Below are 19,032 nucleotides of genomic sequence, written 5' to 3'. Positions count from 1 at the left end.
ATTTTGCCTTAAATCTTTGTGTGAATATGTTTCTGTATTAACACATTTCAGATTTTTCTTGTAGGAACTAAAGATGAATTGTCAGGACAATTCTGCAAGCAATTCTGGAGAAAAATCATCAGGGTTTGGAAATTAAGTGTTTAAAATTTTTTGAATCATTTTCCTTACAATTAGAAAACATTGGACAGGAGGGAAGAGAAAGGCTGCCTGACTGACAGTTAGAATTCATCAATTGAGTAAGAGTCAATTTTATTTTCTAATTGCTGACTGTGTTCCAGGATTATGGATGTAGTCGAGCAGGAATTGTTGCAGCAGAGTCATGTGACCAGGTCTAGAAACATGACTAACCAGAGTTGACTACCCAAAATATCAAATCTATATCAATAAAAAGAAAGTTAATGTCAAACATTTTGCTATGATCGAAACCTCCTTAACCTAGTGTATGTCGAGGAGAGAAGCTTGCAGACAACAAAGAGGTAGTTAAAAAATAAATCAATTTACTGGTAAAACCTATTAGCAGACATACATTCTATCCAATTTAAACGAACTTTTAGATTGTAAACGTTTATTTATGTTATTACAATAGTTCTTTTGTAACAAAATTCATGAAAGCACAGTAAAAATGAACTGAAATGATTGCATTATGAACTTAGTGAAGATGAACCATAAATCATCACCGTTAATTCTTTACTGTTTTATGGTATACACAGCATAAGCACAATGAAGAACAAATACTACAGAAGTCAGGTGTCCAATTAAAAATATTGCTTTTGCTGGTATTACTAAAATCGGATAGAGAATAAATTGTTCCTTTTTCTCCCAAATAAGATACAATTAGATCATTTCAAGATAGTAATAAGTGGGGCAGATTGAAAATTCATTGAAGGTGTAATTACCCTCCACTTTCTTCATATTCAGGGGTCCTTCACATATTGAAGTACTTTCACAATTGCAAGCCCAAATGAAAAATGCAGTACACTTATCACTTTAAATTCACACAGGAATGCCTCATTCTAGGTCCTCATACTGTATATAACCTTGCACTTAGCTACTGTATCTGGTTTATTTTTGACCAGTTGGTTTCAGGTTCACTAACGTTAAGGTCTCTGAAATTAAGGGTATCTGAATATGTGCACTGAAGTAAATATGGAAGTTGAGTTCAACTTACTGAATAATATCTTACAAGAAAACATTTGGAGCATGAACCATTGTGTAACCCTGAACAACTGCATTTGGAATATTTTATGGGAATAAACTGGGGTCAACTTACTTCTATACCTTCCATGAACGAAGAATGGACAAATCACAATCATGTGTTTAGGCTTGCTCCATGACAGATAAATACAGTAGTTGCTATTCAAAGTCACACCAAAGCCAAAAACCTTCTTAGCTAATATCAGAAGTGCTTTCAGCAATGGTTGCTGGTACCGTTAGGAGCTTTAGCTTACTTTTCAGACTTTAGACTGTGAACAATAAGGCTAAACTCAGCAGCGAGTATGAGTCAAATCTACTAAGACTAAACTTATGGAATCTTAATTGTTTTTCAAATTTTATTGTGTCTTTCATTTCGATTAATTAGTTCTACAATTCTATTGGTTCTGGAGAAATCAATTTTATTTCTTAGCGTGTGAATCATACCCTACCTGACTCCAACTTCCAGCATGTATATCTCAGAACCACACACTTATTGATCATAAAGTAACTAAAATATTAAAGCTTAAATTATCAAGGGATTGTGGTTTATTCAAGACTTTATACTTTGTGAAAGACAAAGGTAGGTAATCGCACCTTCTATGTCACTGAAATATTGCTAACTCCATCCATTTCCTTGGCTATTTAAAACTGAACTACACAATTTGTAACACTGATGCTCTACTGGACCCAAGTTGATCTTATCACACATTCATTTATTTTCACCTTAATAACAGCCTAATTTCAAACTTGCCTCAACTTATCAACTGCAGAATGCCTCATCCGCATCTGTTATTTATGGGCTTGATTATTCCAATGCATTCCTGGTCAGGCCCCATGTTCTATCCTCCACAGAGCTTGGTTTTTTACAGCTCTGTTGCCCACAACCTAAATTTGCAACAAGCCATCCTTACCCATCTCTGCTGGGCTTGCAATTTAGCATTAGCTCCCAACCAATCAATACCACAACTTAAGATTTGCAGTCAAGAGTGTGGAAAGGCACAGTAGGTCAGGCAGCATCCAAGGAGCAGAAGAATCGATGTTTCAGGCATAAGCCCTCCTCATGAAGGGCTTATGCCCGAAACGTTGATTCTCCTGCTCGTCGGATGTTGTCTAATCTGCTGTGCTTTTCCAGCACCACACTCTCGACTCTGATCTCCAGCATCTGCAGTTCCCTCTCTGTCTGTTAAAGATTTGCAGCCTTGTTTTCAAATCTCTGGCCTTGACCCTTCACTTTGTAGTTTCTTTCAGCGTCATAACCCATTCTTTAGATCTCTGCAGACCACAAATTTTTGTCTAAACTTGATGTTAATCATACCAACATGGGTAGCTGCGTTAGCTTTGCAATTCCCTTTGCACATCTCCTCTAAGCTTTTCTTCAACACCTGCGAAGTACTTAGGGATACTTAGAACATTAAATGCACTATATAAATGCAAAATTATTTTGTTATTCTTCACAACTAACATCAATTTTAAGAGGAAAACAGTCTCTACTTTTGCTGATATAGGCTTCAAGTACTCCTCAGTTGCTGACGAAATTTAAACTGCAATTTTTGGTAAACATAATTTTTCATTTAACTGCCTGACAAAACAAATCATTCTTTCGTGTTTCTCAAATACTAGGTTCAATTTCGTCAAAATGCTCCAGCTAGAGTTTACTGTCGATTTCTATTGGCAATAAATTATAGGTAAGTAGATCTTTGGGATTTTTGTGACTAAACTGCTGTACTCTATTAATTTTGGTTATTAAATGCTGCTTATCAGACCCAACTAAGGGTCTGGATTCCTGGGTACAATATAATTACCTTAACATCACATCAGAATGTGATGAACAGACTACGTTTAGGTGTAAAAACAAAGCCCTCATCATACAAGTCCTCCAAGGCCTTTCTGAGTAGTGGAGAAAGAGCAGTACATGCACGAAGTGTTGGCACGTGGAATAATCCTGAATATTATGAGAAAAAATATTGTATTCATGAAAACAGTATGGACATTAATAGCAAGACAACCATTTATTGTCAGTCTCTCGTGGCTCATAATATGAGGGTGAGCTTTCTTGAACTGCTGCAGTTTGTGTGAAGATACTATCACAGTACTGTTGGATTAGGGGCTCCAGGATTTTAACCCCACAACAAATGAAGGAACTGTGATATATTAAATGTATGGCTTGGAATAGATAACCAATCAAGATTAGAAAATTCTTAACAATATGTGAGAGGTGCCTAAATAATGAAGAATTGTATTTGCGTGGTTCAGCATTGTGTGTCTTGGCTTGAAGAAGCCATAGATGGAAACCTGACTGCATCAGAAATCCACCCTAGGTTTGAATGTACAAATTAGAGGCAGCAGTAGGCTATTCGATCCCTTGAGCTTGTTCCACTATTCAATAAGATCTGATTATGGACTCAAATCTATATTCTCACCTACTCCCAATGAACTGTGACACCCATACTCACCAAGAATCCACCTACAGCAATCAGGAAGTTACAGCACAGAAATAACCACAGTTAAATCAGACAACTCTTTCAAGGCTGGTAATCGTAATGTTTGAATTGGTAAAGGATCCTCAAAAAAAAGGCATTGATCTGGGATAGTGAATATTAAATTTACCATATGATTTCCCCATACTATGTCAATAATGCATCAAAATTCTAATTTCAGAGATGCAGTACTACATTTTATATAGTCACTTCATAGACTAGCAATATTGAAAGTTTCCATAACATGCTACTGAATCATGTGATTATAGACTGACAACTTTCAGCTGAGAGAAAGCGGTGTAAGCAAATATAGAACTCAGCTTGGAAGAGATGCTTCCACCAGTTGATTCATACCCTGATATACACAAGTCCATTGTGCCACTAAATCTAACACAAAGGGGAAAATGTGTTCTTTAATACTGGCCAACATTATAGAAAAGTGCACAAGTCTGTATCAAAATCAGTTCATGCATTAAAAGAAGCTTCAGAAATTAATTCAATGTAATGTCACTCTTAAAAAGTGGCTTGAATACTTTTAGGATGAACATTCTATTAATGGTAAATATAAACCAACAACAGGTAAAGTAGGGGAATGCAGTATGAAGTATTAGTTTCAGAAATAATCAAATACTGGAGGCATTCCTCTCAGAATTTAAAGAGATAGAAAGTAATTTTCTCCTGTTACATTGCAATGAGACAAAAGTTTATTGGATGCAGAAACCCTGAAGAAGAAACAATTTTTTCTCCAATATATGTACAGATTAACAAATATCCAAACTAGCAAAAATTGTTTGGCAGTAGCAATACACTGATCTTTTGTTAGTATACACTAAAGATAACCAAATATTCTAACTATAAAAGAAAACGTTACATCTCAGTAGACCTGGGCATATTAACAAAAAGGCAATAAGCAATGGGCATAAGCTGTTAGAATACTCTATATTTTTATGGGAAAGTACACTGGATAATTTAAATTGTAAACATCTGCATTGTTTCCATCCTCCCCTTTTTGTTTGTGGTTATTAGGCTGATCATGACATTCCTCAACAAGGGATTATGGCAAATATCAGAGTGGGCACCCCTTTAAAAGAATGAACACTGTTTCAATTTCTGTACATTGTCTAGTGGTTGTTCAAAAAGAAATGATAAAAAAATTTCCCTTTGTCCATTTACTAGAGGGGTAGTCCCTCTGAAAGATTTCTGCTGTATCAAGGAATAACCTTTGTTCAACTGATGTCCCAGTACTGCTAGGATCAAGTATAGTCAGAGTAACACCCAACACCATATAAATAAACTTCTAATACAATGCTCTACTGCACCAATTACTATCCAATACAGCTTATTAAGGCATCTCAGAAATGAGCCTGGCTATTTTTCCTCATTACAATTTATATCTACTTGTAAGTCAAAATGTTTTAAATTCTTTTTCACACAGTCAGAAAGGAGAAGTTATCAAGATATTGGCAAATCATGGCAGAGATTGAAGAAAAATCTTCAACTTCGCTACAAGGGCAACTAAATTAATTCAACAGATCTTTTCTTCCTGGTGGCCCTGTGTGTAGAATATTGCCCTTACATGATCTGAGTAATAGCTGCTGTGCACCGATGCCTGGATCAGAAATTTTAAAATTTATAAGTTAAGAGTCCTAAGGTAACTAGTTGTGTGAATGAATCTTGGCAACTAGGCAGTTTTGTACATGTTGACATATACAAACTAGTTAGCTTAAGAGTGCCTTGGTAATGTCTTGATTTTGTTCAGTGCAAATCTTGACAGCCATGTCACACCAAACACATGCACTTCTTATACATATGTAACAAGAACCTCCTCTAAAACTGTCCTGATTGTAAAAGAGGCCAAATGTGTTTTTCATTTAAAAAAAATACATAGTGATCCTGGAAACAACCAAGGCAAGCAAATAGTTAAGTGATACAAAAATATACATCATAAACTACCCTTCCTAAATGTCTCAATGTGAATATGTCACAAAACCTTTAAGATGAGTCTAAACTTTGCTTAATGAGTAAAATTGTCATCATCGTGGCTTGCCTGTGCCAATTTATGACCCAGTGTTCAACTGAAGTTACTAACCAAAAAACTGAAAATTGATTTCCAACAAAACACAACTATCCGAGAAAATGATTGAAGTAGTAGAACCCATATATAACTGAAGTAGCTCGGACTGACTTGGTAAAGGCAGTGTTCAAATTGGGTTTTAATTGTCTATTTGACTTGTGAAACAAAACAGACTAAAATAGAAATTAAAACTGTACTCTGATCTACCAAAAAAAGTAACAATTTCCAAGGGTAAATAAAAATCATGCAAATAGCAACTTTCATTTTGTACAACAGAAAACCATAATCCAGAGTTGCCAAAACTGCAGCCTTATTCTAAGCAAACAAGACATTTAAAAACATTTGCGTTGCTTCAACATGCACAAAAATATTAGCTTCACGAGGATTATTAACATTTCACATTATGAATGATTTGGAAATGAAGCAACTTATGGAATGAAACCATAAGAAACAATAATTTCTATGAGGTGGGGATTGTCAATCATGTTGGTTGATGAGGAAGCCATTGATTATCAATTGGCCTGCGCAGAAGCTCCTCCACATGTCTGGCAACATCCATTGTATCATCTAGGTCAAAATCCCCTTCAGGATCAAGCATACTGTCTGGGCTAATTAAAAAATGAAATATTATTAGAAATTGACTCAATTCAACAAAAGGACAATAAAACAAGTCTCATCTGTGAAAATTAATTGATTTTGTACTTTTTGACTGCATCTTTGAAAATACAATCTACCCACCAAGACCATTCCATTGTTCTGTACGTCTAATATCAAAGGTTTGTCAACAATATACATTAAGTGCTTATTAGAAGTAGAACCACATCTCAAGATGTTTTACAGTAGAGTAATTAGGCAAACAGATAAGCCAAGCAAAGATACTTGGATAGGTTAAAAAACATTTCGTTAGAGAGGTACAATTGTAAGAGCTTCCTAAAGAGAGAGAGAGAGAGAGAGAACTGGAGAGTTTTAGAAATCATATTGTTGAAGGCATGGATTATGGTTTCAGCAGCGCATAAATTGAAGTGGTTAGAGAACAGCAATGTTGTAAACGTAACCTGTTTGATCGGCCTGGGTGAATTTATCTCCTAATCAAAAGTAAGCCACCATGGTTATAAGCATTTATCATGCCCAAGACAGTAGCTAAAGATGGGGATGGAATGAAGGTCAATTGGAAACAGAGTCATAAAATTAGATGTTAAGGTTTCATGACATAGCTCAAAGAAAGCATGAGAGAAGGAAGGAGAAATGTTAAAGACTTGAATAGAGGATTAAGGAAGGCGTAGCCTTGGAATAGTAATGTAAAAGATCCATCAATTGGACCATAGAAGGAAACGATCTGTTCATAAGAAACACTTCTTGCTCTATTGAGGGAAATAATTATACTAAAAAGCCACTAAAACAAAATAACAATTGAAAAAAAATTCTTACTTTTGTGAATAGAGGGGATACTGAGGTGGGGGACAAACTGCAGGTGATGCTGCTCGCTCCATATAAGTACTGCTTGATGATGTAGCATCAGATGATGCTGTAGCAAACCTGTAAACAGAAACAGTTCAAATCTAAGCACAGCATAACAGCTTTTTTAAAAAGCAAATGTACACAAGATAATTGCTGACATTCCAATACAGATGCAACAATATAATTCCACACAACCTAATGGCACAGCATCTTAAATTCTGATAATCTACTTATCAAGGACAGAGATGCTAGAGTTATAGATGTGCAGTGTGAAAACAGACCCTTTGGTCCAACTTGTTCATGCTGAGCAGATATCCTAACTTAATCTAGTCCATTTGCCATATTTAACCCATATCCCTCTGAACCCTTCCTATTCATATACCCATCCAGATGCTTTTTAAATGTTGTAAATGTACCAGCCTCCACCACTTCCTTTGGCAGCTCATTCCATACTCGCACCACCCTCTCCGTCAAAAAGTTGCCCCTTAAGTCCTTTTTAAATCTTCACCCCCACCTCACCTTAAACTGATGCCCTCTAGTTTTGGAAACCCTACTCTGGGGAAAAGACTTCGTCTATTTATCCTATCCATGCCCCTCATGATTTTATAAACCTCCATAAGGTCCCCCCCTAGCCTCTAATGCTCAAGGGAAAATAGCCCTAGCCTATTCAGCCTCTCTCTATAGCTCAAACCCTCCAATCCTGGCAACATCCTTGTAATTCTTTGCTGAACCCTTTCAAGTTTCACACCATCCTCCCTATAGCATGGAGACCAGAACACAGGATTCCAGAAGTGGCCTAACCAATGTCCTGTATAGCCACGATACTCAAAGCACTGACCAATAAAAGATAAGCATACCAATCATCATCTTGATACTACAATGGCAAGGTTCCTTACTGAGGAAAGTATTGGGAATGCCATAGCAAAGATCCCACATTACAGACAATCAAAACTGCTCTCTCCAGAGACATTTTTGTGTTAACAAATGTATGCTGATATTCTAGTCCTTGTACATATTTTTCTAATGTATTTTTTTTAATACTCCGAAAATCCATGCCAAATTACCAGCTAAATTGCAAACTGGAATGAACATAATATCATGATTAGTGGTAGGATGATCTCTAAAAGGGCTAAAGATTTTCTCTTTTTACTATCTCATTAAACGAAAAGGAGAACAATCATATTGTTTCCTTTCCTTAGTAGCTTACCACACATTATAAACTCTTGACATATGAGTACACAATTATAAGTAGGATTAACAAACAGATGAAGTAGAAAACTATAACTGAATCAACTAAGTAATGCAGCAATTAAAAGATTACTACGGCAAGTTCCAATCTCAAGACATGATTTTCTGATGCAGATTTACTAAGTAACCCATGACTAGTTTATCTTTTGCTCACTTCACCTATGAAACTTTAAAGTTAAAAATCACACAACAGCAGGTTATGGTCCAACAGATTTAATTAGCTTTCGGAGCGTTGCTCCTTCATTAGGTGGTTGCAGCGCTCTGAAAGCTAGTGCTTCCAACTAAACCTGTAGGACTATAACCTGGTGTTGTGAGATTTTTAACTTTGTACACCCCAGTCCAACATCGGCATCTCCATAGTGTGAAAATATATTTGAACAAACAATTTCAGAATAACAGTTGATGCATAGGAGCCTGTCTGAATCCACCATTATTCCAGACAGTGTGTGTTTATTAAAGAATAAAATAAAAACGTTTGTAACAAATAAATTAAAATAAAATGTCACCACAAAGTACTTACTCTGGAACTACCTGTTTGATCTGTGGTTTTACATACCCATCTACTGCTTTTGCTAGTTGAGAGAAAATAGAAAATTAACTTTATTACAATATTAAATAATTAACAGATTTTAATAATTTCTAGAATTAAGACAGCTGAAGTAAATCAGTGTTGCAGAATCAAGATGCATAATGATTCACCTTTAATATTAACCGATTGGAACAATCACATTTCCAGTAAAGTGCACAATGGAAGACTTTGTGAAGTATTTTCATTTTACATTAACTATGTTATTTGATATACATCATTTCCCTTTATATCACATGGTTAAGAAGCAGGGAGATGATCTGCTCATAGGCATCAACTGGTGAAACTTGATCAACAGTCGCTAGTGAGTAATCAAGCATGATGCTGAATGATTCATCCTGATTTCTCCCCCTCCCCAGTGCCCATGTGTAATTGCCTGTTTAGCCCAACAAACTGACAAATATTGAACACAAAGGCTCAAGCCTCCATAAGTTTGTGACTACACTAACATGTTTATTATATAGTGTTCTGCTTGGTTAGTCATATAACTCAAATACTCTCAAAAGTAGTAAACTCTATCATTAATTTGTATATAACTTTAACAGACAAATTGGATTTAATTATTTATGATCAAAACAGGACAGTTCTTCTGAAAAAATTAAAGCATGTACTACTAAACTAACTAATTTCCAAAATATGCTGGAAAAACTTATGTGTCATACAGTATTTTGAATTCAAGACATCAATATTAGATTAAAAAGTTGTGACTTAAAACAAACAGCATAAGTAATAAGAAATAAAGCAAATGACACTTACATAATGGTGGCGTATAGTATTTGGAAAACACATCATCTTTGGGTCTGTCAGGATACAAGTACAGCAAATGATTGAGATCGCTGATACGATCTGCCAATGATCGAATTGAAAAATCTTTGGTTGTGTAAGGCATGAGATTCCAAACCATTCTTTCTGTTATAAAATACATACAGTTTTAATATTAGCTTTAATAGCTAATGTAGGGTATAGCAGGAAAACAGAAGCATGTTTACAAAAAGTACAAACAATGTAATTTATAAGCAATACATTTATATGAGGACCAAACTGAAACAAATTTAGTCCGTTTAAACATTTCAGAGCTAAACAGATAGTTTTGAGAAAGCTGCTGCAGTAATCATAGATCTTTCAATGGCACCATACTATGTGATGATCAAAGATTACAACGTGGTAGGCATTTTCCCCCTTAAATACAGAATCTTTGTACAATTACATATCCAAGAGTAGTTAAGGAATTTTCTTAATCACAGATGCTGTGATAGTTGCTACAATCAGAAATAAGAAGGTGATTTTTTTTTTTAACGACCACACCTGCTTTGTTGGGATTATCTGCTCCCCAAGCTATTGTAATCCCTCCAATTTCAGAGTCACTGAATCGCAGCAGGAAGGTTCCATTTGGCTTGGAAAGCAGCATGTCCTGTGCCTGCTGCTTGTTTACAAAGCCCAAAATTGCCCTGCATGAAGTACAGATATGCATTCAAATTACTACAGTTTATATACATTTTGTACAAAATAGGATTTATGTCACAAAATGTAGTATTCAAACACTATTCTGCTCATCTTGCTGATAACACTGATTCCTACAGGAACATGGTGCCCTTGGGAACTTTGCCCAATTTAGTAATTCTTCAACGACATTCAGATACAAAATACGTGGAAGCACTTCATTCTTAAGCATTATGCCACATGGATCCTGTGCAGGGATAATATGACAATTTGGAAAAGGAACCAAGGTTAATTTAGCCATCTCCAAAGATTGAGATTAATCCAGAGTCAATTTTTCTCCTGAGATTAACTAATTTAACAAATATAGGAGATTTAATTCGAGAAATTAGATCTGCAAAGGAAGCTACATTGTTGTTCTAAACAAGTCAGCTTTTAGGAGGGGTCTTTTCTAACAACTGCAGTGTCGGGCTTGAAGTCATCTGATTAAAAATAAATCTTTAAAATCTTACTACTATAAATGGCTTGTTCTACTTCAAATTGTTGGCACAGTATTTAAATACAGTAACATGACAAAAACATATTTGTAAAATACATTTTTGTAGACAATGAAAGCAGAATACATTACCCGTCATTCCAGTGAGGCTTTAGATGCTTTTTTGTCAGCTCCATGACTCCATCAAACCATTGCCAGAATGTGAAATTTCTACCTGGCAAACTTTCCTTTAAGAAAAGGAAAATTTCAAATGCCACATGTACTTATATGACAAAATAAATGAAGCTTTAGAAGTTATTACTAAGATATTTTCAGCCTGATTTTATTCACCTGTTCATTATGTTTATTCCTTCATCTTCAGAAAGGAAATGAGTATTAGGCAATTTCAGCAAAGTTTAATGGCATCAGCAAAATAAAATCTAAACATTAACACACTAAGTTAGCCCTTTAAACTATTCTCAAATTTACCAGATATTGTAGTGGTTCTGTTCGCCGAGCTGGAAGTTTTTGTTGCAAACGTTTCGTCCCCTGGCTAGGAGACATCATCAGTGCTGTGGAGCCTCCTGCGAAGCGCTTCTTTGATGTTTCTTCCGGCATTTATAGTGGTCTGTCCTTGCCGTTCCGGGTGTCAGTTTCAGCTGTCCGCTGTAGTGATTGGTATATTGGGTCCAGGTCGATGTGTCTGTTGATGGAATTTGTGGATGAATGCCATGCCTCTAGGAATTCCCTGGCTGTTCTCTGTCTGGCTTGCCCTATGATAGTAGTGTTTTCCCAGTCGAATTCATGTTGCTTGTTGTCTGAGTGTGTGGCTACTAGGGATAGCTGGTCGTGTCGTTTCGTGGCTAGTTGGTGTTCATGTATGCGGATTGTTAGCTGTCTTCCTGTTTGTCCTATATAGTGTTTTGTGCAGTCCTTGCATGGTATTTTATAAACTACATTAGTTTTGCTCATGTTGGGTATTGGCTCCTTTGTTCTAGTAAGTTGTTGTCTGAGCGTGGCTGTTGGTTTGTGTGCCGTTATGAGTCCTAGGGGTCGCAGTAGTCTGGCTGTCAGTTCTGAAACGCTCCTGATGTACCATACATCAGGAGCGTTTCAGAACTGACAGCCAGACTACTGCGACCCCTAGGACTCATAACGGCACACAAACCAACAGCCACGCTCAGACAACAACTTACTAGAACAAAGGAGCCAATACCCAACATGAGCAAAACTAATGTAGTTTATAAAATACCATGCAAGGACTGCACAAAACACTATATAGGACAAACAGGAAGACAGCTAACAATCCGCATACATGAACACCAACTAGCCACGAAACGACACGACCAGCTATCCCTAGTAGCCACACACTCAGACAACAAGCAACATGAATTCGACTGGGAAAACACTACTATCATAGGGCAAGCCAGACAGAGAACAGCCAGGGAATTCCTAGAGGCATGGCATTCATCCACAAATTCCATCAACAGACACATCGACCTGGACCCAATATACCAATCACTACAGCGGACAGCTGAAACTGACACCCGGAACGGCAAGGACAGACCACTATAAATGCCGGAAGAAACATCAAAGAAGTGCTTCGCAGGAGGCTCCACAGCACTGATGATGTCTCCTAGCCAGGGGACGAAACGTTTGCAACAAAAACTTCCAGCTCGGCGGACAGAACCACTACAACAAGCACCCGAGCTACAAATCTTCGCACAAACTTTGAATTACCAGATATTCTCACGAGCCATTCAACATACAGTTAAGATTACTTGTGACCAAGTAATTGAAGGTACTGGATCTTCTCCACAATTCTTTTATTACAGGCAGCAAGAACTATGGAAAAATGGTCCATTCCAAATGTCAACTTTTCACATAGCCATCAATGCTATTAACATTCCGGATATTGGAAGCCAATCAAGCACTAATGAAGCATCACAACTTTTGATGCTGTGCTTAAATTTCCTACTATCAGCAGTGTGATAACAGTAAGATGGATTGCTGTGGTGATGTTAATTGAGAGATAAACATTGGCCATCACCATAAAATCACCTCGGCAAAAAGTATATAACCCTGAATTGAAATAGATCATGGTGAAATTCAAGGATGAAGATAAATTGCCAGCAATTAATGACCATAGGTAGAAGAGAAGAGTGCATGTGTGATATTGTGAAAAGGTGTTTTGATTTACCACTTATGTATTTGTTACACTGACAAATGGGAATATTTTAGCCAACCAAAGGTCCATGACATACAAAGTACCAATAAATATCCACAATGTCTCAGCATATCATGCAGAATGACACTGCAATCTTTGTGATGTATTCAGCTCTTTGAGTGGAAAACTAAATGCTACTCTGAAACATCTGTTCTATTACATTTTGGTATAACTACAGTTGTTAGGCCTATATTAGCTCTAGTTTTTGATTGTCAGCTTTTCTGGAGCTATGTATCAACTTTGGCAAGTTTTTTTTAAATTTTCCAGCACACAACAAAATTGTAAAACAGCTTTTCCCCAGATGTCTACTAAAATAGTATCTTACCCTATTAAACTGGGACCAAGAGATGGTCATATTACTGTAATCATCTGCATGTATGGCTGAACTACTGAATGCTTTCTGAGCTAAGAAAACAAGATTTTCTTCTGACAATCCTTTGTTACTTTGAACCTCTGCTTTGAACTTCATGTTGAGAGCTTCACATAACTGTGGCCAAAGTACTTTGTCAGGAACTACAAACGGTACCCGACCCTGAAAAAACACAAAAGTAGTGTGAACTTCAAAATATCTCAGTTTAATTTTTTCATTATTACCCAATAAAAGTTCAGACACTTCAACATGGAGCAGTAAATAACCAACTGATACATATTCAAACATGACATATAACAGAAAAATCAAGCAGCTCGTGGTGCAGTATGCTGACTGAGGGTCAGCTCAGGCAAATAGGTTACTTCAAAAATATTACTAATGACACAGTTGTAAGCCAGTGAAGGACATTTTACAAACAAGCTGTAACTTCGATTTTATCATTGCTGTATCACTCAATAGATGTATCTGACTACCATGCCAAAATGATTAATATTTTACTAAGGTTGCATCCAAGTGACTAAAAGCTGAAATAATGATTCAAACTTACAACTTTTTTAAAATTGAACAAAATTGGAGCAAAAATATGAAAGCAGTATAAATGTTTTATCAAAAAAATTACTAAGCCATTTATTAATAAATAGTGAGAGCTGCCTTTGCTGTTAAACCATTCTAGTTGCAAGTATTGAAAAATAATTAACTAGAAGGCAGTTTTAGAACCATGGGTGTCACAAATCAAGATATAGCTTTCAAAATTGGTACACTGTCTTTATTTTATCAAGCATTTCAGTGACATAGTAGCTCACATGATAGCTTCAACCAACAGGAAACTTGACATACTAAAATAACAAAAGATGTTCAAAACAAAGTCTCAAATTGGTCTTCAAAAGATCTAGACGATGAAGACATGTGCATTTTTAAGAAATGAAACGTAAATGTGTGCGCAAGTAAACAGCATTCCCATGCTGGATTTTACAAAAGCTTAAATACCAATAGTTATATGTAGTTAGTGGGTGGACATAAATTGAGGACTCCCCTATGGCTAAAAATACCTATACTAGTTGGTTTGGAGGTGCACATGCATCTCTGTAAATAGAGCTTGTAAGCATATCTCATGTTCTATTTTTAACACCTGGCTACGCATATTCTGACAAATATTGTTTATATTTACCATTTCATTTGTGGGGATTTGACACATTTTACATATATATAGGCGGCACGGTGGCACAGTGGTTAGCACTGCTGCCTCACAGCGCCAGGGACCTGAGTTCAATTCCCGCCTCAGGCGACTGACTGTGTGGAGTTTGCACGTTCTCCCCGTGTCTGCGTGGGTTTCCTCCGGGTGCTCCGGTTTCCTCCCACAGTCCAAAGATGTGTGGGTCAGGTGAATTGGCCATGCTAAATTGCCCGTAGTGTTAGGTAAGGGGTATGGGTGGGTTGCGGGTCGGTGTGGACTTGTTGGGCTGAAGGGCCTGTTTCCACACTGTAAGTAATCTAATCTAATCATAGTTTTACTATAGCCTAGTTCATATTGTCTGAAATGCTATTTAAATTACAAGCCTGCATACAGATTTAAGTTTCATATTGAACACAAAATGAATGACTTGCAACTTACTGGTTCTGCAAATGCATTATCCCAAAGTACCGTGGCAGTTGCATTGTTGTCTTGGCTGCCATGAACGATTACTACCACTGGAAGTGATAAAGTCTGTAAGACAGAAAATAATTGTGTTAAAATTACATGTGCTCAATGACAAACAATAAGTTACACATTTCAAACCTCTTAATTGTGCAAACAACATACCTTAACCTGAAACACTAATTCATTTCCACCAACACTGAACTGTGATTCAAAAAGAATTGTGAATTTCTCTTCTGTGACTGATTCTGCTCCACGTCGATCAGAACGCTTGATTCGTTTAAGAGACTACAAAAAAGCAAAGTTCAATCAAATTCTAAATGGAATCAATATTTTTTACTTTAGGGTTAGCAATAATTTTAGTAGAACAAATTTATTTGTAAAAAACTTCAAATCTAAGTTTCTATAATAAATAGTCTTCTGTACAGTCAGCACTTTTGATAGGGTTCTATTTTCCAAGACAAAAATGCTTTATGATTAGAAAAACCTCAATACAAAGACAGCAATGAAAATGTTCATTAGACAGTTTAGCACCTATCATTTCTCCTGAAAAGGAGCATATTATGAAAGCTCCTCGAACACCATGGCCTTATAATAAAGCCAAATTGCACATTTGATCTGGACAGCAAGTATTCGCGGTGGCACAGTGGTTAGCACTGCTGTCTCACAGCGCCTGAGACCCGGGTTCAATTCCCAACTCAGGCGACTGACTGTGTGGAGTTTGCACGTTCTCCCCGTGTCTGCGCGGGTTTCCTCCGGGTGCTCCGGTTTCCTCCCACAGTCCAAAGATGTGCGGGTCAGGTGAATTGGCCACGCTAAATTGACCGTAGTGTTAGGTAAGAGGTAAATGTAGGGGTATGGGTGGGTTGCGCTTCAGCGGGTCGGTGTGGACTTGTTGGGCCGAAGGGCCTGTTTCCACACTGTAAGTAATCTAATCTAATCTAATCTTACTACAAGTTGAGATAAGCAACAATCGTATTGGTCAGATCAATCCTGTCCTTACCATAAGATCACGCAAACTTTCTTCTAACATATTCAATGCATTGGGAATTTCGAGTGGAGAATGGTTGACATTTTCTTTCCCTAATTTAAAAATACTGTGACATGCTCTGTGGTTGCCTGGATGAGACACGCACCGTCCAGGATCAACCCTGAAGCTCCTGCTCAAATGACTTAGTGTGCACTTGCAGCTCTGTGCGAAGTAGCTCCAGAAACATTTTGAAAATTTTACTGTAGAGATAGCTGGCTTAAGAACCTTTTATATATCAGAGAAAAATTATAATTTGTTTCATAAACATTTTTGTGAATTTGACAGAAATGCACCCTGCAATTACTGACAATCTCCCAAGTTATTAATTAATCGGTGTTATACCATAAGACATAGGAATGGAAGTAAGGCCATTCGGCCCATCGAGTCCACTCCACCATTCAATCATGGCTGATGGGCATTTCAACTCCACTTACCAGCATTCTCCCCATAGCCCTTAATTCCTCGTGACATCAAGAATCTATCAATCTCTGCCTTGAAGACATTTAGCGTCCCGGCCTCCACTGCACTCTGCGGCAATGAATTCCACAGGCCCACCACTCTCTGGCTGAAGAAATGTCTCCGCATTTCTGTTCTGAATTGACCCCCTCTAATTCTAAGGCTGTGTCCACGGGTCCTAGTCTCCTTGCCTAACGGAAAAAATTTCCGAGCGTCCACCGTTTCCAAGCCATGTATTATCTTTTAAGTTTCTATTAAGTCTCCCCTCAATCTTCTGAACTCCAATGAATACAATCCCAGGATCTTCAGCCATTCCTTGTATGTTAGATCTACCACTTCAGGGATCATCCGTGTGAATCTCCACTGGACACATTCCAGTGCCAGTATGTCCTTCCTGAGGTGTGGAGACCAAAGCTGGACACAGTACTCCAAATGGAGCCTAACCAGAGCTTTATAAAGTCTCAGTAGCACAACGGTGCTTTTATATTCCAACCCTCTTGAGATAAATGACAACATTGCATTCGCTTTCTTAATCACGGACTCAACCTGCATGTTTATTTTGAGAGAATCCTCGACTAGCACTCCCAGATCCCTTTGTACTTTGGCTTTACGAATCTTCTCACCGTTTAGAAAGTAGTCTATGCTTTTATTCTTTTTTCCAAAGTGCAAGACCTCGCATTTGCTCATGTTGAATTCCATCACCCATTTCCTGGACCACTCTCCCAAACTGTCTAGATCCTTCTGCAGCCTCCCCACTTCCTCAGTACTACCTGCCTGTCCACCTAACTTCGTATCATCGGCAAACTTAGCTAGAATGCCCCCAGTTCCTTCATCCAGATCATTAATATATAATGTGAACAGCTGCAGCCCCAACACTGAACCCTGCGGGACACCGCTTGCCACTGGCTGCCATTCCGAAAAAGAACCTTTTATCCCAACTCTCTGCCTTCTGTCAGACAGCCAATCCTCAATCCATCCCAGTCGCTCACCTCGAATATCATGGGTCCTCATCTTGCTCAGCAGCCTCCCGTGTGGCACCTTATCAAAGGCCTTTTGGAAGTCTAGATAGACCACATCCACTGGGTTTCCTTGGTCTAACCTACTTGTCACCTCTTCAAAGAATTCTAACAGGTTTGTCAGACACAATCTCCCCTTACTAAATCCATGTTGACTTATTCTAATCAGACTCTGCTCTTCCAAGAATTTAGAAACCTCATCCTTAATGATGGATTCTAGAATTTTACCAACAACCGAGGTTAGGCTAATTGGCCTATAATTTTCCATCTTTTGCCTTGATCCTTTCTTGAACAAGGGGGTTACAACAGCGATCTTCCAATCATCCGGGACTTTCCCTGACTCCAGTGACTTTTGAAAGATCTCAACCAATGCCTCCGCTATTTCCTCAGCCACCTCTCTCAGAACACGGATGTATCCCATCAGGGCCAGGAGATTTATCAATTTTAAGACCTTTTAGCTTCTCTAGTACTTTCTCTTTTGTAATGGCAACCACACACAACTCAGCCCCTGACTCCCTTTAATTGTTGGGATATTTCCACTGTGAAGACTGATGCAAAGTACTTGTTAAGTTCTCCTGCTATTTCCTTATCTCCCATCACTAGGCTTCCAGCATCAGTTTGAAGTGGCCCAATGTCTACTTTTACCTGTCGTTTGTTTCTGATGTATTGAAAGAAACTTTTACTATCATTTCTAATATTACTGGCTAGCCTACCTTCATATTTGATCCTCTCCTTCCTTATTTCTCTCTTTGTTATGCTCTGTTTGTTTTTGTAGCCATCCCAATCTTCTGATTTCCCACTGTTCTTGGCCACTTTATAGGATCTCTCTTTTTCTTTAATACATTTCCTGACTTCCTTTGTCAGCCATGGCTGTCTAATCCCTCCCCGGATAATCTTTCTTTTCTTGGGGATGAACCTCTGTACAGTGTCCTCAATTATACCCATAAACTCCTGCCATTTTTGCTCTACTGTCTTCCCTGCTAGGCTCTGCTTCTAGTCTATTTTTATCAGTTCCTCTCTCATGCCCTCATAATTACCTTTATTTAACTGTAACACCATTACATCCAACTTTGCCTTCTCTCTTTCAAACTGCAGACTGAACTCTACCATATTATGATCGCTGCTTCCTAAGGGTTCCCTTACTTTAAGATCTTTTATAAAGTCTGGTTCATTACAAAGCACTAGATCCAGAATAGCCTGCTCCCTTGTGGGCTCCATGACAAGCTGTTCCAAAAAGCCATCCTGTAAGCATTCTATGAATTCCCTTTCTTTGGATCCATTGGCAACATTATTTACCCAGTCCACCTGCATACTGAGGTCTCCCACGATCACTGTGACCTTGCCTTTC

At 37.7% G+C, this 19,032-nt stretch overlaps 1 protein-coding gene across 5 annotated transcripts in view; it reads right to left on the bottom strand.

Annotated features, from left to right (window-relative positions):
• Positions 1–604: 604 nt before the first annotated feature.
• The window catches only part of stat5a (signal transducer and activator of transcription 5a), a 146,176-nt gene continuing 127,748 nt past the window's right edge, over positions 605–19,032 (bottom strand). For all 5 annotated transcript variants that reach the window (XM_060848975.1, XM_060848977.1, XM_060848973.1 and 2 more), the window contains 9 exons: positions 15,348–15,470; positions 15,159–15,251; positions 13,502–13,708; positions 11,103–11,197; positions 10,343–10,485; positions 9,794–9,946; positions 8,972–9,023; positions 7,174–7,281; positions 605–6,353 (listed from right to left, as the gene is read on the bottom strand). In XM_060848975.1, coding sequence (XP_060704958.1) covers positions 6,227–6,353; positions 7,174–7,281; positions 8,972–9,023; positions 9,794–9,946; positions 10,343–10,485; positions 11,103–11,197; positions 13,502–13,708; positions 15,159–15,251; positions 15,348–15,470 — 1,101 coding nt within the window. In that variant the 3' untranslated portion in view covers positions 605–6,226. The remainder of the gene's footprint in view (positions 6,354–7,173; positions 7,282–8,971; positions 9,024–9,793; positions 9,947–10,342; positions 10,486–11,102; positions 11,198–13,501; positions 13,709–15,158; positions 15,252–15,347; positions 15,471–19,032) is intronic.

The sequence above is a fragment of the Hemiscyllium ocellatum genome, chromosome 32, assembly GCF_020745735.1.
Source record: "Hemiscyllium ocellatum isolate sHemOce1 chromosome 32, sHemOce1.pat.X.cur, whole genome shotgun sequence".
In the NCBI taxonomy this organism is placed as follows: Eukaryota; Metazoa; Chordata; class Chondrichthyes; order Orectolobiformes; family Hemiscylliidae; genus Hemiscyllium; species Hemiscyllium ocellatum.
This window is presented reverse-complemented; position numbering and strand designations above follow the sequence as displayed.